This window comes from Mustela lutreola, chromosome 10 (genome assembly GCF_030435805.1).
Source record: "Mustela lutreola isolate mMusLut2 chromosome 10, mMusLut2.pri, whole genome shotgun sequence".
In the NCBI taxonomy this organism is placed as follows: Eukaryota; Metazoa; Chordata; class Mammalia; order Carnivora; family Mustelidae; genus Mustela; species Mustela lutreola.
Genome location: NC_081299.1, coordinates 82,714,467 through 82,741,429, shown reverse-complemented (window position 1 = coordinate 82,741,429; position 26,963 = coordinate 82,714,467). Strand labels below are relative to the sequence as shown.

At 38.1% G+C, this 26,963-nt stretch overlaps 1 protein-coding gene and 1 pseudogene across 4 annotated transcripts in view; both read left to right on the top strand.

The window, feature by feature from the left end:
* The window catches only part of DPYD (dihydropyrimidine dehydrogenase), an 833,169-nt gene that overhangs the window by 707,618 nt on the left and 98,588 nt on the right, over positions 1–26,963 (top strand). For all 4 annotated transcript variants that reach the window (XM_059138489.1, XM_059138488.1, XM_059138490.1 and 1 more), the window contains one exon: positions 1,266–1,445. In XM_059138489.1, coding sequence (XP_058994472.1) covers positions 1,266–1,445 — 180 coding nt within the window. The remainder of the gene's footprint in view (positions 1–1,265; positions 1,446–26,963) is intronic.
* LOC131810604 (U4 spliceosomal RNA) lies at positions 18,146–18,269 on the top strand (annotated as a pseudogene).

The following is a 26,963-nucleotide window of genomic DNA, read 5'->3' as shown; positions in this document are numbered from 1 at the left end:
GTAATATAATGTGCTTCCTAGAAAATATTCTTCTCAGTATTTATTCAGTTCTCTTCTCTACATTGTAGTAACATACAGCACTTCAGAATACGAAATGAAGGATTTTTTGTGCCTGCTTTTGGAGGTGTCTTTGGTAATAATTAACCTAGAAGTGTTTTTCTAAATCCATTAAATTCAAGCTCTAACTCAAAGCCCAACACAGACTTTCAAGTTTATTTTTATTGGAAGTATCCTAATTTTTCAGATTCAGCCGTCCTTTACTCTGGAATTTTTTTAATTCTTTATTTTCTAACATATGGTCACTCAAATTAAAATACCTCTTCTAAATTATCCAGGCACTCCACATAGATTTATTAAGAGCAGAATAAGTGACAAACACTGTACTTGACACTGGGGATAATATGGTGACCAAGATAAGTAACAGGTTCTTCCCTCCTGAAGCTTCAGCCTGTTTGAGGAGTGAGCTGTACATCAAATGCGATAGGATATAAGGGAAAAAAATGTAGTAGTAATTGAAGGCTTAACCTATTCTGGGCTCTCTGAGGCCTCCTCAAAGAAGTTATATTTACCATGATAAGGGAAAGGGCCAGTAGTCAACCATGGGTAGAAGGGAAAAATTTTCTAGACAGCAAGATTTTATGAAAAAGTCTTAAGGCAAAGAACGAACATGGCAGATGTGAAGAAGAGAGCAAAGACCTGGTGACTGGAGCATAGTGAACAAAAAGAAGAACACCAGTAGACAAAGATGAAAAGGGAGACGGGTCAGTGGTGTTCGAGTTAGTGATGAACAGCATTCCAGCCTTGGCATGACCACCTCTGGGCGTGAGAACTACCTCCCGGCAGTACATCCCAAAGGACAGAAAACGAGAGAGTTAAAAGGTTGTTTCTTATGCTATGCTACATTGGATTCTTTGTAAATCCAACTGACTGGATCTGATTTTTTACAGCTGTACTAAGGTTTGCCTGATGTACAGTGAACTGCACATATCTAACGTGTCCAATCTGGCCATTTTTGAAATACATGTATACCTGTGAGGCCATCACCACATCGAGTTTATGGAAGTAGTCGCTGTCCCTAGAAGTTTCCTTGTGCCTCTTTATAACCCCTCCCTCCCCACCACTCCCATCTCCACAAAATGATTGGTATGCCGTGCTTGGAACAGTGCCTGGAACGTAAATCACTTTCCTTGAATAGATGCAAAGTGAGTCCATTTGGAGAATTAGCTCTTAGATTGACATTTGGTTGATTGTTCCATCTTTTCTAGGTATGCAGTGCTGTTCAGAATCAGGATTTCACTGTCATCCAAGACTACTGCACTGGCCTCAGAGCCCTGCTGTATCTGAAAAGCATTGAAGAACTACAAGACTGGGATGGGCAGAGTCCAGCTACCGTGAGTCACCAGAAAGGGAAACCAGTTCCCCGTATTGCGGAACTCATGGGAAAGGTATGGGCTCACTTCTCCTCTTGTCCTTAAGAACTCTACCTCGGGTGCTTTCTACATCAGGTCTTGTTTTCCTTCCCACTATCTCATTAACAGAGGAAACACAGTGCCTTTTGGATGTTATTTCTGTAGTGGAATCGTTCTGAAGGAGGCTTGATTACAGCTATATGATAGGTCTGTGAGTTACATTTTTATAAAACCAATATAACACAAGGTCATGTAAAGGAAAAAAGATTAAAGTTTGTAGTGTGAAGTGCCTCCAGATTCTTGCTTACTGTGGTGATGACTGGCATTCTCTCCAGTGGGAGGCTGGGGATTTCTTTATTCTTTAACAAGCTCTGGAAATTATAACATTACCTTTTTATTTTCAAGACAATCAAATCACTGGAGCCCTGAATAATATGATGAAGTTTTTAAAATTAAAATCTAATCAGTATCTTTTGTAACTGCTTCCGCTATGTGGTTAAACCTGGGCTCAAAAGGTTATGTCCCAACTTTCTCACTAACTGCTATTTTCAGAGAAATATATACTACATTTACATTTTGTATAATATAGTGATTTTAGCAAATCTTCTCTAAAACAACATTCAGCATTTTGCTTTTGTATTTCCTTTGTGTTATTCTAAATAGACAACCATTGTCAGAAGACGTTTCTTGAGTCCTGAATGAGGGGAGGAAAAAATTATAATTCTGAGTCTTTTCAGCCTGTCACTACATCAATAATTAACATTAAAAAAAAAGAAAGGCAAGTATAAAAAGATTCTTTAAGGAAGCATTTAATAATTCAAATGAATCTTAACTTGAAAGAGGTCACATGAAAAAGAATGGAAAACAAAAACCCTGGCTACCCTGCTTTGGATGGCAGGAGTAGAGACTCTGAAAGAATGAGGGAAACATCATATAACTGACTTGGATTTGGCTACTTCTAATGCAAACTATGACTCCCCTCCCAGATAGCCAAAAACAAAGGCTTCTTGAAAAATAATGTACGTGATTGCAAGTCCAGGAATGAGAAACAAAAGGGAGAAAGAAAGAAACTCTTACAGTGAGAGAATTCCTAGAAAATATCGTGATGAATGACTCCATGAGTGGCAATCAAACAGAAAAGAGAGTGGGTGGCATTAATATTTATAATATTGTAATTAGCAAGACTGTGCCTAAGCAGCATTATTAATGTAACTAATCATATTATCATAAACTGAGTCTGCAGTATTTAGACAGTGAGTGCTCTTGCCTTTATCAATGACCATCCATATCTGGAGGTTGTTCACAGTGTAAAAAAAAAAAATTTTTTTCTCACAAATAACTTTACACTCATTCAGTGTAAATATCCCAAGTAAATTGGTTCTGACACAGTAGTTTTGATGGTTTATGACCATTCCATAAAAGCATCGTCTCAAATTCGAGCGGTCACCGTGTAAGCTGAAATGTTAAGTAGGCACATTGCACTGTGCTGTTTTGTCTTTAAAAGACTTCCATGCTCATCTCAAAACTTACATATTCTAATAAAAGATGAATAATGGTGGAGACACTTGTGTCAATGACATAAGTGGAAATTGATTTTCTGATAGATGGAATCTAGATTCTGACTTTTTTTTTTTTTTTTTTGGTGAGCCCAGACTTCATCAAAATCGTGTCATTTTCAGCATTATCATTTTAAAAAGGTTTTTTTTTTCACATAGATTTTGCCTATGTGATTATATTGGCGATTCAGTGCTCAACCCCAAGTTGAGGAAATAGCAGTTGGTCTGGTTGTAGAGATATGCTCCTGGATACCCCAGTGTGGGCTGATGTGATCAAAACAACAGGGGATGGTCCCCTTGAGCTTAATGTCCCTAACAGTGAATCAAAGCACACTGGATCCAGGGTCGGGGTGGGGGGGGGGTGCTTCCTAACTGTTCCTTCATGGTGCTGCTGGTGTGGGGCGCCTATCTTCGAAAACAGCTGGGATTGTTCTCTCATTAGCTGAAGAATAGGATTCCGTTCTTTGCAGTGTTTTCATGTTACAGGGAAAACAAGATAGTGTAGACCCTTTTCAGAAGGACCTGCTAGAAGTAGCTGGCTTCTTTAGGCAGGAAAAGATTTGTTCGGCAAGTACAATTGCGACTCTACTTAATCTTTCACTCAGAGGTCAGGCTAGAATAAATTAGAGTAGAAATTTAGAAGAAACCAATTACAGTACAGTGTTTGAAGATGGAGAGAAATGAGATGTTAGCTATGGAAACAAGGATTTGGCCAAATTAGTTGTGTTATCTTTTAAGTAATTAGTATCTTTAATATACTCTCCCTTTGCATACCCTCACTTATTAATTCTTGAAACTTCCCAAGCGATGTTTCTTTAGGTGGCTTTGAAAAGGCAAGAAGTCAGGCATTTATAGTTTGCTCTGCTCTTATGGTGCAAGGTGTATAAATCTGTACCTGCAAACATGAGAGCAGACCCCATACGAAGAGCTTTGCACACCACAGAGCAGTGGGTCTCAAACTGCTGGTGCTTAGAAACCATGTGGCACACTTGTGAAAAATGCAGATTCTCTGGCCCCACTCCCAGAGATGCTGACTCAGTGGATCAGAGGTGGGTCCCAGAACCCATCTTGTTCTGATGGACAGATCCAAGGACCCACATTGCCAAAAGTAACAAAGAAGAGAATAGCAACAGAATAGCGTTAGAGACTGAGAAGTGAGCTGTGAGCACAACACAAGCTTTTCTTAGTGGAGGAAGCCGGCACTAAATGATGTTGAGCTAGAGAAGAAGTGAAATAGAAAATCAGGCAAGGAAGTCCAGAGAAGCAGTGAACTAAGATCTGAATGGCCAGTGCTCTGAAATTACCTGATGAGGAAACTGGGGCAGGGAATTAGTGCAGCAGTTAGGTCCAAGGCAAAAAGAATCATGAGGACAGAGATGCTTTGCCATCAAAGATGGAACATCCTCAGTCCATGCAAACAGTCAGCAGTAAGGAAATCTGGGAGGATAAGGAAGCAGAGGCTATTCCCAGGATCTTCGGAAAGGAGGGGTCTCTGAAGCAGAGTGCCCACTTGGTTTGTACTCGGTAATCTCAAGGCCTCCTTACCCCTGGTAACAATCTAGGCAGCTCAGTGAAAGTGAAGTGGTCATTTGCCACACACTGGACAGAGGTTCCTAGCAGAGACCAAAGTCAGACTGGTGGGTTTGCATGATGTTTTTTTACTTAACTAGGTGAGCAAGTTGGACAAGTTAATTAATCTCTCCAAATCTCTTTCTAAAACTATCAAAGGAAGATAATCACAATCTAAGTCCAGAGTCCCTCATTAATAATTCTCAAATCAAAAAGTCCTGAAACCAGGTGTTTCATTTGCCAGCAAAGATGACCTGAACTGATATGAGACTATTACTAATTTTTGTTTAATTCTTTTTAGAGTGAACATTTACGTGTTTACTGCAGAGAGACTAATGTGTTTGATTCCAGGTTGCTAACCCACATCTTGCTGGGGTATTGAGTAAAATGTGGCGCACTCACCATTTTACTTTTCTAAAGCACCTCCTGAAAATTCTGAATTCCGAGCTGTTTTTGGCCCCAAGGGTTTTGGTTAAGGGGTTGTGAAGAATATTTAATTGAGACTATCACTGCAACTATAACTTTATCCACAAATTCTTCTTTAGAGTTGGAGGCAAAATATCTATTTTAGTGATATCAGAAAATGAGATATTAGTATTTGGAATTTTTAGATGTGGCAAATCACAGTATGTTGAGATTATTTGCTTGGGAAATATGAAAGAAATTGGATGCTCCAAAATTAGAACAGAAATTTTGCAATCAAAAAACATGGAAGGAAATGATTTCACCTTTTTTTTTTTTTTTTTTTTGGTGCTTAAGAGGAGAGTAGGATTCCTAAACAAGAGCCCTCGAAAGGGAAACAGTACAGGCCAAAACTACTGATTGGTTGGGATCTGCATGCATTTTCACTTTCTGTTTCCTATATCTGGAATATCTTTCCTGCTCACTGAAGAGAAATTCGCAAGAACCCCCTTTTCTTTGAGTTATTCTTTGAGCTCTACACCAGAATTAATTTCTCCTTTTCTTCAGCCTTAGTTGTAACAAGTATCACACAGCATTTGGATTTTTAAATGTCTTTTTCCTCTACCAGACAGCAAGCCCACTTCCCAATTCCTTCGACACCTACTGATACACAGTAAGGACTCAGTAAACGCCGCTTTTGTCAATGAATGAACTCTGTAAGAAAACAGCGAAGTGGTAGCATTAAAAGCCAGTAGTCATTTGACTTGCCAAGCCATTGCTTCCCCCATCGCAGCAGAAATGAAATGAGTGTAAGAAGGAAAAAATAACTTTAAGCTTAAAGTCCTAGTTCATGTGTGAGCCTAGTTTGTAAAAGGAGTTGGAAAGAAGTCAGAGTGGAGTGAGGTGGGCAGGTCAACAACATTTATTCCTTCGTAACTTAGCAAAATACCTCGAGTCTAAGCTTCTTGAGGACTCAGACCACACACTGTGTGCCCGGGTCTGACACGACATGTACCACTAGGAGCAGTGGCATGGTAGCTGAGTTGCTGAATAAATATATTGATCCATCGCTTATTTATTGTAAGGTGTACTGTAAATGTCACTTCCTTGGTGAAGTCATCTACGACCCTCTTCTCTGTCTGGGAAAATTGAGTCCCTCATTTCTCAACTAGTATTGCAGTTATTATATTACCTTCTGGTTATATGTCTTCTTGTTCATCACCGGAGTTATTATGAGCATCTTGAAAACAGAGACGATGTCGTATTTATACTTGAGTTTTCAAGCACCTAGTACAATGCTGCATGGTTATAGGATTAAACTGCACAAACTATCTGCAGTGTCCTTATTTGGAAGGAAAAAAGAAAGGCAATTTATTACTAAAATTCCAGCCAGTCCCTTTCAAGAACAGCAGAGATTGTAGAAAGAAACAACAAATATGCCAGATTACTTTCAGTAGGTATTAAAACATGGTGAAATATACATCGGTGCTTTAACCAGTGAATATAGTCTGTGCTCATTAAAAGGCTTTCATTAGGATAAAATCAGGAAAACTGTCATTGTGTTTGTATAGCACCCCTTGAAATAAGGCTTTATTTTGATGACAGAAACAAAAATATGTACATCCATTTGACCAGATACATCATTCTCATGTCATTTTAAAGCCACAAGTGATGTGATTTTATAAAACTATTGCTCTCTGATTGTAATATTTTATTTTTTTGATATTTTATTTCTTTACTTGACAGAGAGAGAGAGAGAATGGGCACAAGGAGGGGGAGCAGCAGGCAGAAGGAGAGGGGAAGCAGGCTCCCCATAGAGCAGAGAGCCTGACGTGGGGCTTGATCCCAGGACCTTGGGATCATGACCTGAGCCCAAGGCAAACACTTAGTTGACTGAACCACCCAAGTGCCCCCTGGTTGTGCTATTTTATATGTAAATGTCTAACCATCTATTTATTTGTTTCTGACATGTTATCCAACACAGAGAACAAAGAACTGTCCAAAAGGACCATATGACGTCATGAGCATGACCTTTACTAGAGGCCTAATAATCCCAGTCTTAGAGGCAAAAGAGCAGTAGTACCTCCTCTTCACAACTTTAAAAGTTTTCTGTCTTCCATGCTATTTATTTTTTCATGCTTTTCCTTTTTCCAAATTGAGATACAATTTGCAAGAAGAAAAATGCACAGGTCTTAAATGAACCATTTGATGAGTTTTGACAAAAGCATACATCCATGCAGTCCTCACTTCTGTCAAGATAGCAAACATTACCAACATCTCGGAAGACTTCCTTCTGCCCCTTCCCAGTCATTATCTCTCCCACCTCTCCACCAGCAGAAGTAAAGATAATTTAGTTTATATCGTCATAGATTAGTTTGTTCATCTTCTGTAGCGTCATATAATTAGAATTCTAGAAGATGTGTTTTTGTGTGTGTGGTTAGTTTCACTCAGCACAGTGGTTTGGAGATTCATCCCTGTTGTTGTGGATGTCAAGTAACTCATTTCTTTTTGTGGGTGAATAATATTCCATTGAATAAATATATCACAGTTTGGCTATTCATTCAAAATGCCATTTGAGCTGTTTTCACTTTTCCAGTATTAGGAGTATGTTCAAAATAAGCATTCAGGCATAACTGTTTTTGTGAATACCTATTTTCATTTCTCTTGACTAAGACTTAGGAGTGTAGTGTCTCGGTCCTAACGGGATGTAAGAGCTTTAGAAGAAATTTGCCAACAGATTTCATAGTGGTTGTACCATTTTATACTCCTGCCAACTGCGTGGGTGGGTGTTTCAGTTCTTTCACACTCCAGCCAACATTTGGCATTCTCTGCCTTCTCCATTTGAACCATTATAGTACATGTCCATTGGTATTTCATTGTGATTTGAATTTCCATTTTCTTGAAAACTAATGATATTAAACACTTCCTTATTTTTTTATTGGCCATCCATATACCTTTTCTGTTAAGTACTTATTCAAATCTTTTGCCTGCTAAAAATTGGGTTTATTTTTTTACTGAATTTTCTTTACGTATTCCAGGTTCAAGTCTTTAGATGCAGAAAAAGCATTTAACAAAAATTCAACATCCATTCATACTAAAAACCCAGTTATAGAAGGTAACATGCTCAGTCTGATAAAGGATATGTATAAAAAACTATACAACACAAATCATATTTAAATGGTGAATAAATAAACTTACTTTTCTAAGACCCAGAACTAGGCTGGCATGTCCACCTTCATCACTTCTATCCAGTATTGTACTGGAGGTCCTAACTAGTGTAGTGAAGACCTGAAATAAATGGCATCCAGATTGGAAACCTACTAAAACTGTCATTTGCAGATGGTAATATTGAATACATCAAAAATCCTCAAAAAACTGTAAAAACACCATTGAAAATCAGTAAGTGAACTTTGGAAAGTTTCATGATATGAAGACAATATACAAAGTCAGTCGTATTTCTAGATGAACAATAGAAACAATGAACAACCAGAAAATTAAATTTTAAAATTTCATTTACAATAGCATTTAAAAACCATGAAATACTTAGCAACAAATTAAAATGTATGCAATATCCACACACTGAAAACTATAAGGGATTGCTGAGAAAAAATAATGAGAAAAAAAATCAATGGAGAGATAACGTTCTCTCCAAATTAATCTGTAGATATATAGCACAATCCCACTCAAAATCCCAACACATGTTTTTGTAGAAGCTGACAAGCTGATTCTAAAATTTTCATTGGTATTTAAAAGAGCTAGAATAACCAATATGGTCTAGAAAAAGAACAAAGAGGATTTGAACTATCTGCCTTTAAGTTTTTCTATAAACCTACAGTCATCAAATAAGCATGTTTTAGTGTCAGGATAGACAAATAGATCAATGGAACAGATAGAAAATCCAGAAATAGACCCACACACATATACTCAATTGATTTTTCACAAAGGTGCCAAAGCAATTCAGTGGAAAAAGGAAAGTCCTTTCAATAAACGGTGCTATAAAATTAATGGAACCTCATATTTTCCTCACACAGGACATAAGAGTAGTTTTAAATATATCATAGACATAAAAGTATAAAAATTTTAAAGAAAACGTAAGTAAATAGCTTCATTATCTTAGGATAAGGAAAAATTTCTTAGATAGGATGCCAAAAGCACTAACCAACAGGAAAAAAAAAATTGATAACATTTCATCAAGATTAACTTCTGGCCATCAAAAGATACAGTTAAATAAATAAAAATTCAAGTCACAGAATGAGAGAAAATATTCATAGTATTCACATCTCACGAAGAACTTGTGAACACAGTAAATGTATATATAATACTTAAAACATGTAAACTGGAATAATATGAAATAATTTAATTTCATCAGAAGTATCTGGAAATCTTAAAATAAAAAGTCCATGATGAGGGACACACCTGTAGGCTCTTGCAACTAACCCTCATCCATCTATGATAACATTTTTTTTTCTCTTTTCTCTGATACAACTTGCAGAGCTAGCCCAGAAAAGAGGAAGTGAGGGAGATGAAAGCCACTTTCCTTCAGGTTTATCTTATAGGCCTGTGATTCTCGTCCATGTTATTTTTTCCCAGTGCAGCTTTGAATCACTGTAGTTCTTCTTTTTGAGGCTTTCAGTTGTGTACTTTATATTATTAGAAAACTTCCAGATGACATTTTACATTTCTATCAGTTACTTGGGTACTGATTGAAACAGGAAGCAGTATTATTAAGATCTTTTTCTTTGACTAGCCAGGTTGTGTGGGGATAAATATTTTTATTGATGGAGCTCACTTCATAAGACATGTCAAAAAACAAAAACAAAGCAAACAAACAAAAAAAAAACAAAAGCACCAGTTCCTGGGGGTTCAGATTCAAGAATTACCAAATCAGAGTCTACTGCATAGATATTATGGGGACTTAATTACATCTCTAAATATCATTAGATGGTTTGAGTAGTATCTTAGGTAGAATGCTGAAATGCCAGGTATCCTTTAACAATAGGGTAGACACCTGTTTGTAAATGGTGATTAGTCCCACTTAGAAGGAAAAAAAAATGTTGAATAAGATTTGATAGTCCCTTCTTGTAGTTCTGAGTTTCTAATCACAAAGAAGTCCGTGTGCTGTAGTGAAAAGAGCACAGTGTTAGAGTCTAGTAGGTCTAGAATTCAGGCTTAATGGCTTACTTCTGGGTGAACCTGGGCCAGCTTAATGAATCACACAATCCTCTATTCCTATACTGGCAAATTGAGATAATGATATCAGTTTCACTAGTACTTTGTGAGGATTAGAAATCACATATATGAAGTGCATAACACATAGCAAGCAGACATTCAGCACATGCCTATTATTGTTATTGTTCATTCTAAAATAGATGATGGAGAGGTAGCTACAGAGCCACATAGATACATAAATAGAACACAAATAGACATAGAGAAATATTGGGGTAATTTGTATATGTGATACTTACACGTTATTTGTATAGTTTCTTTTGACTGTTTACTGATAACATGATTTTGCTAGCTTACTTTGGTTTGATCTGGTCAAAAGCTTGCATCTTTGTCCTTTGAAACACTCCCTTTTGAAAAAAAAAAAAAGCTTCTAAAAATTCAGAAGTGTTCACTTTCCAGGTAAAATTTGTTAATTTGGAGTTTGGGCAGTAATATAGCATGAGTGGTCCTTCCTTCTCCTAAAATAGGTAGAAGGGCCGAGTCTATTACTGTTGCCAAATCCCAGTAGCAATACCAGAATTTAAAGTGAACCATTAGGGGATATGCTGGTAGGAGTCTCTCATGTTGTAGAATGAGGTAGTTTTGCATTTCTTATAGCCAAAATAGTTTGTGCCGCTATCAGCCTTCTCATAATGGTCTCTCTCCCATCTCTGGGGTAAGTGGGTCTATTTCACAGGGCAACTCCACGATCAATTGGTAGTGGTGGCTGGCAACAATATATAGAAGAAGACTATGATCCAAAGCCAAGTCCAGCAGAGTTGTGTGATCAGGTGGCAATGCCCCCATCCGCATGGACACAAGACAAGACCTGACAGGATATAGCTTCTCACTTCCCTGAGTGTGGCGCACTGACCACTTGCCCACTGGCCAATCTAGGAATTGCACAGCACTGAGCTTTGCAGTCTCCGTAACCACTGCAGCTGCTTCTTTGCAATGCTCCACTGTATGTCTGAAATAAAGTGTAAACCAAACATTTTTACTGTTCTGCATCATCCCACCATGCTTTGCTTCATCCATCATGCTTTTAAAAATCATGATTTCTTATTTCTCCTCATTCATAAACAGGTATCTAATTGCCAAACACAAATGTGATTATTCTTTTGTCACTTTCATGAAAATATGCAGTTAAGTATAATTCCTCATATTCCATCAAATATACTACTTTAATCAGAATGCACCTTATTGATATTAATTATACACATAGAACTTGTGTAAAAGTACTTTCCATCTTCAACATACTTAGCCACATTAATTTTGATGTTACTTTTACACCAGGAAAAAAGAAAACTTAGGATTTTTCTTGTTCTGGGTGGAGATTGAGGATTTATAAAGAAAGCATTACTATCAGCATGTAAGATGAAATTTGAATTCAAATACTACCCTCGAACCCATCCCCTACACTTCCTCCTAAGAACTCTACAAAATCAGTGCACATTTATTGCAAACCAGTTAGCTTTCTTCCTAATCCTGATTTTATGGAGTAAGGCAAAATATCTCTGGTGTAATGCTGAGCTATGCCCTTGAGATTCTCCCTGAGAAAAAATATATATTTGTTTTATCTCTGTTTAAGCTCATCTGCCCACTTGAATAAAGGGAGCATTAGATAAAAGATATAATTTTCTGCTAATTAAAGGGGTCAAAGAGTCACTTTGGTAATGTAAAGAGTCAACAGAAATTCTAATTAAGTCAGCTTTATGCCAATTTGTCCTAAGATTTGAGGGAGGAAAAATTAAGTGTCTACATTTCGAAATTAAAAGGGGGATCTGATTTACCCCCCAAAATAAATAAATAAATAAATTTTAAAAACATAATAAGTTAGTTAGTGTTGTTGTTTGTTTTAGCTTTCAAATTATACGGATCATAACTGCTATTGAAGAGATTTACCAAAACCTTAGAAGCTTAGGAAGGATAGGCCAAGATATCTTTAATTGCACTGAATGATTATCAGTCTTGTAGTTAGCCAAATCAGTTCATATATCCAGATGAAATATCCATCCCTTTCCTCTTCTCCTTAGAAACATGATCACTCTGTTAGGTTGCCCATAATCAATCTAGTTAACCACCTAATATCTCAATCTCAATATATTTTGTGTTGTATAGCTACTAGAAGTGATTTTATTACATGACTCAGATCCATACCCTATAATAGTGTGTGCTTTGTGGTCACAGGTGACGCCTAGAAATGTGTTTGAGATACGACTACAGCCTACACAGAAAAATGTGCAAATGCTGCTCAGAGAATCCTTTGGTTTGCAGCTTCAGGCACCTTTGTAAAGTTGTCTCACTGATGGAAATGCCTTGAAGACCTCACTCCCAGTCCCTCATGCCTGCTGGCCGATGTGCTATAGATTGTTCATGGCAAACACCGTCAAGATTATGCCTTTTGAAGATTTGTTAGTATACATCTTTAAAGCATTTTGCTTGTCTTCCCTGCTTCTCAGTTTCATCCCATGTCATCTCAAACTATAGAACCTTCTCTAGATCCTCTTCTGGCAGTTCATTTCAGCATGCACCCAGGCCATCTGAGCTGTACAGTGTCACCCATCAAGCTAGTGATCTTTCAGAACCTAAATATAGCCAAGTCTTTGTTTCCATTTAAAATAGATCCGGAGTGAAACTTATGACAGTAAACATAGCATTTGTGGTAATCCAGGCCTCCTAGGAAGATAATTCAGTACTACTCTATACAGTCTTTATTGAGATACAGAAGAAGCCTGCTTTAAATATTCTCTTACTCTGTTCACATGTTTGGTGATGGTGGTAGGCATTGGTGGTGTCCACTAACATTTTCTGTTTCTGTAGGAGAAGCAAACTCCTTGCCTCTTGGCTATTGCATGTGACTGGGTGACTTTCTTTAGTTAATGAAATGTGATGGTATGTGATTCTGAGTGGAAACATGGAAGCTGGCACTCGATTCTCCATATTTGCTTCCCTTGCCTCAGTGAACACCACAGTCTCATGTTGAGAAGGTGGCAACATAAAATGGATGACCTAATTTCTGAGGCACCACTTCTAGGACATCTGAGATAGCAGACTTTTTGTGACTGAGAAACCAACTTTAACTCTGTTAAGTCACAGAGATTTGGGAGTTGATTGTTACCACAATACTATCAATTGGTAAGTATTACACAGAGTTCCATATAACTTGTACCTGCCACCAGAGGCACTGATGGCTACAGAAGCAACCCTTTGAAAAATTATAAAATGGAAACGCTCATCTTTAGTGATCTTCACCTTCCTTTCTGCGTGTGGTTCCACATGCTGGAAACCAATTCCATAATGCAGTTTTCCATTATGTCACTCCAACCGGTGTCCAATTTCTCTCATGATAGCAGAGAGCCTTTCTTTCTAAACCATACAGTGAAAACATTTATTCTGACATTCAACAGCCAGGCTAATCCAATTGAGGAAACAGAGCATAGCATGTACCTTACATAACATCTTTCTTGTTAGTAATAAGGACGTGAGCACCTTATGTGCTTTCTCTTAGCCACCATTTTCTCATCCAAAAACTTGGGATAATAATATATATCTCATAGGATTGTTGAGAAAAACAAGTCTAAATTTCTTCTGAAAGAAAAGTTGGGTTCTGGAAAACGTCATCTCCACTCACTGTCTCTCATTCCTTACTGGTTTTTCTATCTTCAACCCATCAAAATTAGATCTCTACCTATCCCCACTCCCCAAATCACTAGAACTGCTCTTGCTGAAGTTGTCAGTGATTTAGTTCTCACCAGTAGTTTCCAAGTCTTTACTAGGTCTTGTTATATTCTACAGTTGACCACTCCTTCATATTTGAAATTTCTTCTTTGATTTTTAAATACTCTTTTATTCCTGGTTCCTCCTTTACTTTTTTCAAGCAGACAGTTGTTAGCACCTAGCATGTGCCAGGCATCGTGGAGGCAAATATTAATAATAATGTAACTGCCCTCCCTTAAAAGGATCACAGACTACCATGGAATTAGACAACTTAAGAGTTATTTATAACATAGTGATAATTACAGTGATAGATATGCACAGGATAGTAGGGGTGGTGGGGTGTTTGAGAACATTTTCCAGACCAGTCTGAAACTTAAGATCTGTAAGTGTAGGAAGAATACCTCAGGCTAAGGCAGAAAGCATGGCAAAGTCCTGGACATAAATAACATTTCTGTGTGGAGACAACCATCTTGGACTTGATCTTTAGGACCCATCCTCTCTTTTTTTTTTTTGGCCCTTAAATACTAATATTTCCCCTATTCATGGCTCTCATGTTACTATATGTGCTTCTCAGACCCATGAAGCCAATTTTACTCTCCTTGTTGTCATCATCCACAGTCGTGCTCTCACCAAAGACCTCCCTCTGGACCCTACACACCCATCTCTTCAGCTTTCTGGTGGACTTTGCCATGCAATAGCCCTGCTCAGTGCTCTTCCTGCAACCTAGGAATAAAACAACAGTAGTGATTATCCATGACAATTATATAAGCACTTTATAATTTACAAAGCACTTTGGCATACATTATCTCACCAGCTGCTTCCTTAATGTAATAGCAGCAGTGGGCAAAAAACCGTGTCACTGCCAACAGCGCTTTTCTGACCTTGGTCTCCCAGCCCCACCTACTAAAAACATGAGAGCAGCTGGATGGGAGCTGATTAGAGGCTGGAAGCTGACCTTGTCTGGGGACCAGGGGAGTATGACAGCAGCAGTTGCCACCTCCACCTTCTCCATCTCCGTAGGGGCGATAGAGCAATCCAGAGGTTTCGTGGCAAAACGTGGGAGGCTGCACGGAGCAACCAGGCTTCTCGTGAGCTGCCTCAGTGCAGGCTGAAGGTGGCAGGCATCAGCTTGTGGGAGGTTAAGCGCTTATCCACTCTCCCCCACTTTTCTGATTTCTTATTTCTTACATGCATTAACTATCATTTTGAAAGTTTCAGTGGGTTAATTAAATTCTTCTAGTGTTGATGCTAAGAAAGCTGAAACATTTTCAACTGAGATTGACACTACTCAAGACATCGGCTTCACTGATGTTTGTTCAGCAACACTCCAATATGTCACAGGATTGCTGAGAGAACATCTGAGAGCTATAATGAGCTAAAAGTCAAGTACAGGGGAAAATGTGTTCCAGACTGCTGCAGATGTTCTCAAATCAAATCATATTTCTGTGAAATGCCATATAGAATATTCAGCAATTGAAGGATGCAACATGAAAGGACAGTTCAATTGATTTGCACTGTTTTAAAGTTTTATTTAGACTAAATTATATGAAATCTGGTGGCTTTTTTTTTCACTTTGAATCAATTAATAAGAGATGCTCTTGATCCTAATGAGCTTCAAGGATAATATTCTTGTGCTAACAGGAATGTATTAACTGGTTAGGGAGGAGTCAAAACCTAGAAGGGGGGGCAGTGGAATAAGGGAAACAAATTAGAGTTTAAGGACAGACATTCCATAGCCCCACTTTCTTGCCTTTATTCCTCCTTTATCCCCTTGGCACCCAAATTGAGCAAACCTCTGTTTAATTCACCAATATCCTGATAAACCTGTGTTTACCACTGTGTTGACAGTGGTTCATTCTCTTCCTCCTGGGCAACCTAAAGGAAGCTTAGCAGGAGTAGGTCAAGGAAGTATTCTGACAGATGCATCTTTTGTTGTCACCAGCTTATATTCATCACACAGGCGGTCTTGCATTTCACCATAGTTTGGATAGTCTGGCCTATGATTAGGGGCGATACTGTCCTAAGTGAAGGGTAGCACAAGGTAAGAACCAATAAACCCATTAAGAAAAAACAGAAAATGGTTAAGTGACATTAGAAAGTGCAGTAAGACAGCACCATGAGATACCACCCCACAACCTGTATAATGGCCAAAATTTAAAAGGATTGACAATATCAAATGTTGGCAAGAATACGGAGCAACTAGAACTCTTGTACTTTGCCAGTGGGAATATAAAATGCTACCATGACTTGGCAAAACTCAACATTTTCTTATAAAAAAGCCCAACAGTTCCATTCTCAGGTATTTATCCAAGAGAAACAAGAACACATTTCCATAACATCTGAAATAGATGAATTTTAAAAACAGTATGTTAAGAGAAGGAAGCCAGACACAAAAGAATACTTACCAACTCATACCATTTATGTGAAGTTTAAGGGTAGGAAGAAAAAAATTATATCATTAGAAATTACAACAGTGGTCCATATCTAACAGAGTGGAGAGCCCAGATATGGACCCTCAACTCTATGGTCAAATAATCTTCAACAAAGCAGGAAAAAATATACAGTGGAAAAAAGACAGTCTCTTCAATAATGGTGCTGGGAAAATTGGACAGCTATGTACAGAAGAATGAAACTCAACCATTCTCCTACACCATAAACAAAGATAAACTTGAAATGGATAAAAGACCTCAACATGAGGCAGGAATCTATCGGAATCATAGAGGAGAACATAGGCAGTAACCTCTTCGACATCAGCCACAGCAACTTCTTTTAAGACATGTCCCCAAAGGCAAAGGAAACAAAAGCAAAAATGAACTTTTGGGACTTCATCAAGATCGAAAACTTCTGCGCAACAAAGGAAACAGTCAACAAAGCAAAGAGGCAACCCTCGGAATGGGAAAAAATATCCGCAAGTGACACTACAGACAAAGGGCTGATATCCAAGATCTATGAAGAACTCCTAAAGCTCAACACACACAAACCAGATAATCATGTCAGAAAATAGGCAGACGACATGAACAGACTCTTCTCCAAAGAAGACATACAAATGGCTAACAGACACATGAAAAAATATTCATCATCATTAGCTATCAGAGAGACTCAAATCAAAACCACATTGAGATACCACCTTATACTAGTTAGAATGGCCCAAATCAATAAGACAGTAAACAAGTGTTGGAGAGGATGTGGAGAAAGGGGAACACTCTTACACTGTTGGTGGGAATGCAAATTGGTGCAGCCACTTTGGAAAACAGTGTGGAGATTCCTTAAGAAATTAAAAGTAGAGCTAGAGCTATGACCCTGCAATTGCACTACTGGGTATTTACCCCAAATATACTGATGTAGTGATAAGAAGGGCCGTCTGTATCTCAATGTTCATAGCAGCAATGGCCACAGTCACCAAACTGTAGAAAGAACCAAGATTCCCTTCAACTGGATGCATGGATAAAGAAGATATGGTCCATATATACTACAGAGTATTATGCCTTCATCAGAAAGGACGAAAACCCAACTTTTGTATCAACATGGATGGGACTGGAGGAGATAGATTATACTGAGTGAAATAAGTCAAGCAGACAAAGTCAGTTATCATATGGTCTCACTTACTTGTGGAGCATAAGGAATAATACAGAGGGCATTGGGAGATGGAGAGAAGTAATTTGGGGGAGTTTGGAACGGCGGGTGAACCGTGAGAGACTGTGGACTCTGAGAAATAAACTGAGGGTTTTGGAGGGGAGAGGGGTGGGGGGTTGGGTGAGCCTGGTGGTGGATATTATGGAGAGCACATATTGCATGGAGCACTGGGTGTGGTACATAAACAATGAATTCTGGGACACACACACAAAAATTAAATTTAATTTAAAAAATTTTAAAAAGAAAAGAAATTACAACAGTGCTAAGTAGAGCTTAACCGGGATAAAATACAAGGGAACTTTCCAGAGTGGTAGATATGTCCTATACCTTGGTTGGGGTGACAGTTTCATGGATAGATCTATTTGTCCAAATTCCTCCAACTGTGTGCTTGCAGTCTGTGTAGCTGTACTGTGTGTGTATGTATAAATATATCAATTAAATTAATTTTATTTTTTAAAGCATACATCAAACTCTGACAGAAATTAGAGGACAAGCATTCAGCATACTTTTAGGGACAAAGTGAGACATGTCATATAGGAAATACAAAAGACATTTTTTTATGTCCAAATTACTTTTAATCAGGTAGCCTTTGGGAACTAAAAATCTTGTGAATTTAACCACTGGAAGAGAATAACTGGTACCTTGATAAAAATCTTGGCTGCAGTGGCAGTATCGTAGCCAATGAGGTTTATCCGAGGCGCGATTATTGCTAATTGAAAAATCTTGGCTGGAAACCAGTTTAAAGAAAATGGATGGCTGGGGGCATAAACAAATGTATTTTCCTCTGCCAACTTGAGGGCAGCTGGATGTGGAATTGAAGTAGTTTAGGCCTTGCGCATCAGGGAGACTGGCTGGGACTTAGAAATCAAGAAGGGGAACATCTGGCTTCTTGAGAAATGACAAAGGTAAGGGAGGTGGCATCACAATGCAAATGAGAAGCTGCTTCTTAAAGATGGAAAATTTGATTAGGTCCTTTGGTAGGCTTTCAGCTTGCTTTGCTTTGTAGGATCAGCCGGTGCCTGCAGCCTCTGTTAACAAAAGCTAGCCTTGCCTGAGGCCACAGCTCCCAGAATGGAAGCCTAAGTTGATTGCTGATAGGGTGTTGCATTGTAGGTCTAGGTGTTTTCACCCTACTGGTCTACCTACCCTCATGCAAACAAACCCAGTGGGGCATTTGTCTGGAAGCCTTAAGTCATATACATTTCTAATGCTTTAACATATGCACTGACATCTTCTCTTGCAATAGCTCTCTTATTATTTGGTAATAACATTACAACTATGGAAATAAAGACAAACTCTTTAGGCTGAGTTTCCATTCACTCAGGTACATTTTGTTCATTTTCTGAGGCACTACTATTGCAAAGTTGTAAAAACTCCAAAACTGTATTTTGATTCTGGTATTTTTTTTCCTTCAAGTTTCTGCTTTTTACTTTCTATTACCTAAGATGCATCTCCTACAAAATTATGGCTGGAAACAAATATCACATATCTTTTTTGAACTCACATAATTTTTGTGAAAGATTTGATTTTTGGTACTAATTTATTTTACATATCTCTGCCTAGCGTAAAACTTTGAGTTTGGATGTTAGTACTTTAAATATATAATCTAGTCATTCAACAAACATTGAGTATATGTTACATGCCAGGCATTTTGATAGATAATTGAGATTGAGTGATGAATAAAGATAAACCCTTTATCACTGAGGGACAGTCAACTGCAAAAAATCGTGTTACTAAAAAAATCATGCTTTACACAATTATGTATGCTTATACATGTATACATACATTTACGTGGGTGCCTGCATGTGTGTTTGTGTGTGTGTATTTCCCCATTTTACAAAGGTAGAAACAGGCTTAAAGAGGTTTCATTATTGCAGTGGAAACAGGATACAAACCCCATTCTGTTTATTGCAAAAACTGTACCGTTAACTACTTAACTACTGTTCATCTCAACATAACTGCTATTATGATATCAGATTTATGGAAGCTAAAAGGAACAAGTGTTCTTCTCAACCTGGGGCATCAGGAGCAAGTATAAAGGGACAAATGAGCTGTGTCTTGAGGGATGAAACAGTATAAGTTTTATGTAAATGTCCTCATTAATTCCAATCTATAAGCAAATGGCTGTGACCAAGTGATCACTTGTAAAAATTGCTACATTTTTATTTACGGTGGTAAAAGAGTTATAAAATCTGTTAAGTAATTAATCCCATTCCCTGATAGGGCACAGGTTTCGTTCTTAGTTTGTGCTTTTGGGAGCTGTTGTCTTTTAGCATACATCCCATCAAATCTTTGTGAGTTTTGCCTTTACATTTCCTTCATCTGTGACGGGAAGATTCTATTAACAACCCTGGCACCTTCCATTAAAGTCTACAACTTCCAACTGCCAGGAAGGGATAATGAAGTGATAAATTTAATTTGCTACCAAAATATGTAAGGCAGAGATATCTAAGTGAATTTATAGCGTTAGCTATGTCTTTCCTCTTAGCATTAACAAAAGTTTTATGGCAGGTTATCAGAACCAGTGCAAAAAGAACAAATATATATGACTTTCCTTACACAGAAGTCAGATCTATAACTCTGTATCAAATCATTTCTTTCCCTCTTCTTCTTAGCATTTCTAGGTTCATCAGAACTTAATACAATAAGTTTCAAATATTTTTTTACTTGGAGAATGTAAAAAAAAAAAACAAAAAACTGTTAACCAGACTAAGAAACACTTTTTACTCATTAATAAAGGTCCTCTGAGGTTTATAAAACATGTATCCCCTTCTCATGCCCCTGCTAGACTCTAAGGGCTACCAAGGAAAGTAACAACACCGTCCATGTGGGATCGTGACAATGAGGGTGCTTCAGATTCTATGGGGCACAAATCTACTTTCCCCTCATTCTTTAACTCTGTGCCATAGTTGTAAAAATGATTCTTTAATTTAAAAACTTGTGTATATATTGCCATTTCAAGAATTCCTTTTTTCCAGTGAACTTTAGCTCACAGGATCTCATCTTTCCATGTCTTGGCATTGGGATTGTTCGTGGATTGCAGGGGGCCATGGGTGCACCCATTGAATGCAGAGCCAGGATGTTTTGCTTCTACCATTCAGTGATGCAAGTGTCCCTCTTGTGAAACAGACAGAGCTGTCAGATTCAGTTCTTGACTTCAAGGTTAGGTGCCCGAAGAAATGTAGAATTGATCACTAAGATATGATAATAAAAACAAGGTACATTCAAAGGGCTGTGATGTTATACTCTTTCGAGGGCTTTTTATGTCACCTACTTGAATCCTTGCAACAATTCATATCAGGTTTGAATCACTATTCTCTTTTTCCTGTTGAGAGAAGACAAACTTGGGAAGGTTAGGAAAGTTGTTCAAGTTCCCTTGCTGGTAGGAGCAGAGACAACATTCTATCCCAGGTCTACGTGTTCACAAAGCCTGCATGCTTGCCTCCTACACTTCACTGCCTCCACTTATTATCCTGTGCAGAGGATCATTGGTTCTGAGGCTTTAGATTTGATTCTTGGTTGACAGATAGCAGATTAAGATTCTATTAATCTTTGAGCAAGAATGTTGAACTTTCCACCTCTCTTGCAGTGACCTGTGGCAGTCGATTGTACTTGGAATTACACGAAACCTGCTTGCTCACTTGCATTCGGGGGACTCAGGATGAATCAGTGTTTTTGCAGGCATGTCACCCCCTTTCCTCAGGCCCTTAGCCACTGACATCAAGAGCATTAGATGCATTGCCATCCCGCTAGCTGGGCTGATCCTCCCCACACACTCCTCACACTCTGTTTCTTGGCGAAGGTCGTGGGCTCGTCTCTTCTTCCTTCTGTTCCGTCCCTTTATTCTGGTTTACTTGAGTTTTAGCTCCTATACAACAAATCCAGTTTGGGTTATGAATTCATGTATTTATTTATATGCATAAATTTTCCCCACCAGTTACCTTAATGAGCCTAGCCCTTCTGGTCTGCTGATTTATGTCTTTGAAAGTGAGATAAAGAGAGCCAGAGAGTAATGGAGAAGAGCATGAGGAGAAGCCTGGATCCCAAGGTCTGCGTTGTGCTCCCCGCGACTGCTTCGTCCTCCCCCGCATTGGGCCTCCCCTTTAGCAGCTGCAGGGTCTATCTAGATATGTTTAGATGTCTGGCTGTATGCCCAGCCAAAGTTTTGATGCCTTGTTCTTCTCTTAAGTCACCTCAGTTTCATATAAAATCAGCCATGTAGGCAGAAGCTAGGTATTCAAATGGACTTTAGATTCTTCTGTGTTAAGTAGCCTCCTGTGGGCGTCTAGTGGCCTTTACTGCCCAGGGTACCAGGCGGTGGTTTATACTTAATGGCAAGCAAATGCCTAGGTACACCTGCCAAGGATGTTAGAGCTTTTTGTTGCTATCCAGGCAAAGCTTCCATTCATACAGTACTTGTAATATAAACATCGTGGTGTATGCAGGTCTGTAGAGAACTAAAAGCAAACCTGTAAGTGGTATCTGAAAGTATTCTAGCTCTGGATATGGGTACTCTCTCCTGACTTAAAATGCTTGTATATTTCCTGTATGTACTCCTCTATGTTCCCCTCTGGAAGTTTCTAGAGCATACCTAGCCTCACATTCTTGGGCCACAGAAAAATTCCCAGAACAGTTATTTAAATTTTTTCCACTGTTTAGTTTTTATTGAGTGTCATAAGGTACAACATGCCAGAGCTGTGATGGGGTGAGGTGAGGAAGTGGCAGCAGTTGGGTGTGGAGTGGAGAGCTCCAAGGTTGACTTAGAGGAGATGTTGGTGTAGTGAGTATATAAAGTCAAACGACAGTCCAAGCCAGAGCACAGTTGTGCAAAGGGTTATACCCCCAGTCAACATCAGAATGTATTTTTGAAGTTTTCATTTGTGATACCAAATAGATACAGAATGTAGGTTAAAACAGTATAATCTCTGAGTGATGATTACTTGCTATAAGGTGAGAAGAGTGTATTACAAGAGGAAAGTGGCAGTGCTTCAAGATTTAACCCAATTCATTAAAAAAAAAAGCATATATCTGATCATTACCACAGACATCTGTAAGCACATCTTTATATTAATGGTATTTCCCCCAAATGTTTTGCCTTCAAAAGAAGTGGATGCTTCATCTGAGACAGAATTGTAGTACAGATGCCAATATGTACACATTTTGAGTTGGAAAGAACAGTAAATTATGGATGATACTGTTCCCATCAGCAAATATTGACTCTTTAGAGCTACCAAATGAAAATTGTGGTGATTAGACCATTCCTTAGAAGAGTTAATTTTGAATTTTAAAATGTTTACTGGTGACAACAAAGTTGGCAGAACTGTTCAACTCCTATTTTCTTTCCATTTTTTTTTCCCCCACTAAAATGAATAATCTCAATCTGGAAAGAGAAGAACACAAATCACTACATCAGAACTGAAGCCCTAGCTCTCTGTGCATTAATTTAGTCAGATAATACTTAGCCACTTCAGATTCAAGTCTCCAGCCCCAGACAAATGTCAAAACCCAGCTACTGGTTATCCCTGAGAAACCATCACACACAGGAGAAATGCCAAAATCTTGAAAATGAAGGGAAAAAGTGTGACTTCTGAAAATTTCTGAATGTTGAAGTTGAATGTGGTAGGGGAATCTAGGTAGGAGACCTAGAAAATATTAAACTCATTGTTTTAAAAACATATAATTATAAAAAAGGTAAAGGAAACCCTGTTCCTTTGGCAGTAGGATTTGTCTAAAACAATGCACATGGGCAGGTGGAGAGGGGAATGAAAACCCAATCTAAACAATTCATGCCAAATGAACCCAATTTCCTTTTGATGCATTTCTAGGCAATAGATAACAATTGCTAACTTTCTCTTGGCTTTTACTAAATACCATGTGCTGGGCTTAAGTTTCCTCATTGAACCCTTAGAGCAACCTGTGATATTAAGTCTTACGGATATACCTACTCTTCAGATGAGAAAAACGGAGCAAGGCTAGCACATCACTGAGCTGGAATTTGGACCAAAGAGTAAATCAGAACCCGAACCCCAGACCGTTCCACATCCTTCTGAAAAGCACAAGAAGCTGTGGCTGATACAGTGTACCTTGATTTCCAGAGGATGTCTGACAGATGACTGCACTAGCCTGTTGGATGCTGTGAGGAAGGCAGTCACAGAGCTAGATAGGTATTAGGCCTCATAATATTCTCATTTCCCTATGAAAAGCTCAACTCGCTGTTTGGGACATACCACACTTAGAAAAAGAGTTCATGTTCTCAGTCCCTCAGATTTACAATTAGAATCTGTGGATATGTGATATCCACTGTAGAAATCTGTCACCCAAACTTGAAAACATTACTCCATCAGGATATGATAATTAATTAAAGTAATATATTTATGAATAGTCAATGAGAGCACAGCCCCTCTGAAAAAAAAAAGGCCTAGAATTTTTCCAGAGACTAGTAATATGAAAAGCTATAAACTTGAACACTTTAGGTTTAGCTAAGTTAAAATGCGGGATGTTGGGGTGCCTGGATGGCTCAGTCAGCTCCACGTCAGGCTCTCTGCTCCATGGGAAGTCTGCTTCTCCCTCTCCCTCTGCCTGCTGCTCTGCCTGCTTGTACACATGTGTTCTCTCTCTCTCTGTCAAATAAATACATAAAATCTTAAAAAAATAAAGTGCAGCATGTTTAGTCATTAGAAACTGTAATATACCTTTATATTATAATATGAAAAGGCTTGCTTTGCTAAACAAATCGTTAGTAGAAACATATTTCAAGAAACTGTTTAACCTACTTAAGATAATTAACAGCTTTCGAGTATGCTATCAAAATTCATATAAAACCAACAATGAATGTGCTATTTTAAATGAGCATTTGGTAGCAATTCCTTCCAGTGGATGTACCTGAAAATGGGTTTCTTTCCTAATAATCTATAAATCAGACTATTCACTGAGTCAAAAGAACCCTTCACATAATTCATCCAAATTAACTGTAGACTTTCACAGAATAGAGAAAGCACCATATTCACTGTGGATATAATTTGATCTCTGTTATATAGTCATTGTCTCATTCTATCTGCTACCAGAAATCTTTCATTAGTTGCTTGCTGATCTTACTCTAGAGGCTTGAAGTAATTATGTCCAAGAATTGTACAGTGTCAAAACATGGTGACTTACAGGAAATGGCGCTTTAATTTTTTAAATCTAATACTAGGACACTAAATAAACCCAGGGAGTATATAAATATCAAGTTGATATTCCACAGAAGTATATATTGTGCTCTTCCTGTGACCAAATGATTTTTAACTTTTAATCTGTTCTAAAACTTTTGATAAAAATAGACTTTCCATTGGACATCTTGTGAAATTAAAAAAATAAAAGATTTTCCAGTATAAAGCCTTAATGTATAAATCTGTTCATAAACAGCCTCATCTGAAGCATAATTCTATATTTTTATAAATTCAAACTTTTGCTATCAGAAATCTTTCCATTTCCTAATTTCACACAAATATACCCTACAAAGTGATTGAAAACATTGTGGTAATAAAAATAAAATATAAGGAAACTTTCCAAAACATTCAAATAATACAATGCCTAAATAATATTCCTGTACCTGCATTAAATTCTGAGTTTTTAAACTTTTTAAAACACAAGTTTTGGTCCATACGGCAAATCTCTGGATTTTCTTTCTTATGTCTGGAGAGTTCTCAACTCAAACTGTAAATTCTGGCAGGTAGTTTCTGCTCCCTATGAACTGAGAGAAGAGGGAAGTTTGGAAGGAGCAGGTTCCTGGGTTGGTCAGCTGCCAAGAGCCGAGCGTACAAGTAAACCACCAATCATCTTAAGGAAACCCGCAAAGGAAAGGGAACTTTTTCCCATTTGCATGAGACGTCAGTTTTACCTTTGTAATCTGCCGCTCTTTCTTAAGACGCGAACTCTCTGGATCAGAAGGAAGTGAGTATTGTCAGCTTGTCCCTTCCCCGCTTGTTTGGGGTCATCCCACCTTCTTCTGCTCTTGTTCACCAGACTCCGTATATGATGCGTCTGTTTGGCTGTTGTCTTTCCATTTGGAAAATCATTTTTCACATGGTGTAGACTTCATGTGGAATGAAAAATGGAGGAGGACACCTCTATAGCTTCCAAATACATTGCTGGCTATTGGCTGGCTTAGGAATACCCTCAAATCCTTCATGACTGCAGTTGCTTTCGGATGGCGAGAGTTCTTCTTTATAAAGAGTCTTAATTTATCGGAGTACTCGTATTTCGTAGGCTTATGTCAGTGTGGCAGAATAACGGTGGGCTGCCCCCACAGAGTTTCCAGGCTGTTTTCTGTGACTGAGCCTCTAACATTAAAAATGAAAGAATTCAAAGATAGTGCTGTATTATATAGTCTGGCTATTTGAGACGTTCCCTGCAGCTGTGTAGAAAAGATGCTTTATGTAAGGAAAAATCCTTGGAGAAATTAATTGGTATGAGCCAGAAGTTGTTCAGCCAATTTAATCACTAATCTGCTGTTGTTTCTAAATTGCATGAGGTACAGAAGGAAGTCTGCCTGCCTCCAAAGCAGCCAATTCAAGAGATGAACACAGGACGGAATTTAGACCAACTATATGTTAAAATGTCTGCTTGAAATTAAGCAGGCTTTGCTTGGGGTGGGGGTGAGGGGGAGACTGGCCAAGTTGTTAAACATGCTAATTTACTTCTGAGGGCATTTTGCCAAATTAACTAAAGCTATCCTGAAGCTATTTGAAGAATTAACTGGAAAACAAACAGTGACCAAGTCCAAATTTCTGTTTTCAAAATTTGTTATGAACTGGGCTTTGAAAAAAAAAAATGAAAGCAGTAATTAAAGTAAGGCTTTTATTCAGATATCACATTACCGAATCCCAGTAATACTGTGGTCTCTTGTGGATACATTAAACAATTTGGGTGGTAGCTTTCCAGCTCTTATTGATTCTATGTGTAAGGCTGACGTGTTCTTTCTGAAAGTCAGATACTCTGTAGGTGACAATAAGGGAAAATTCAAGTACCAATGAAATTATAATTGAGTTTAATCCTTGGGAACTAGAGGGGGCCTTACAGGAGGGGGTAAATCTCACACAATCTTTCTATTCTAGTTAAGGAGTTAGCTTAGCTCTCAGAATCATACACCCCGCTACTTGGCCTTCATAGTTCTGCCAGACTCTCCAATCACACATGTGTCAGGTGGTATAATAAAGAGGCATCATTTTTAACTCTCTTACCAATATTATAGAGAAGATACAGTGTTAGTTCAGTTGAGGATGTATGACTAACATTCTATTATGAGTAGCTTAAAGAGAACCTTCTATCTCGCATTTCCAGTGTGACTTCCCAGTCACCCTATTCTGGTATTCTGAATGGATAAAGGAGAATAACTGTCTTCGTTGTTATTTTTCTTTTTTGCCCATTTTTGTAAAATAATTTTCTGTTTTAATTTCATATCTTTTAAATAGAAATTCTACTAAATCAT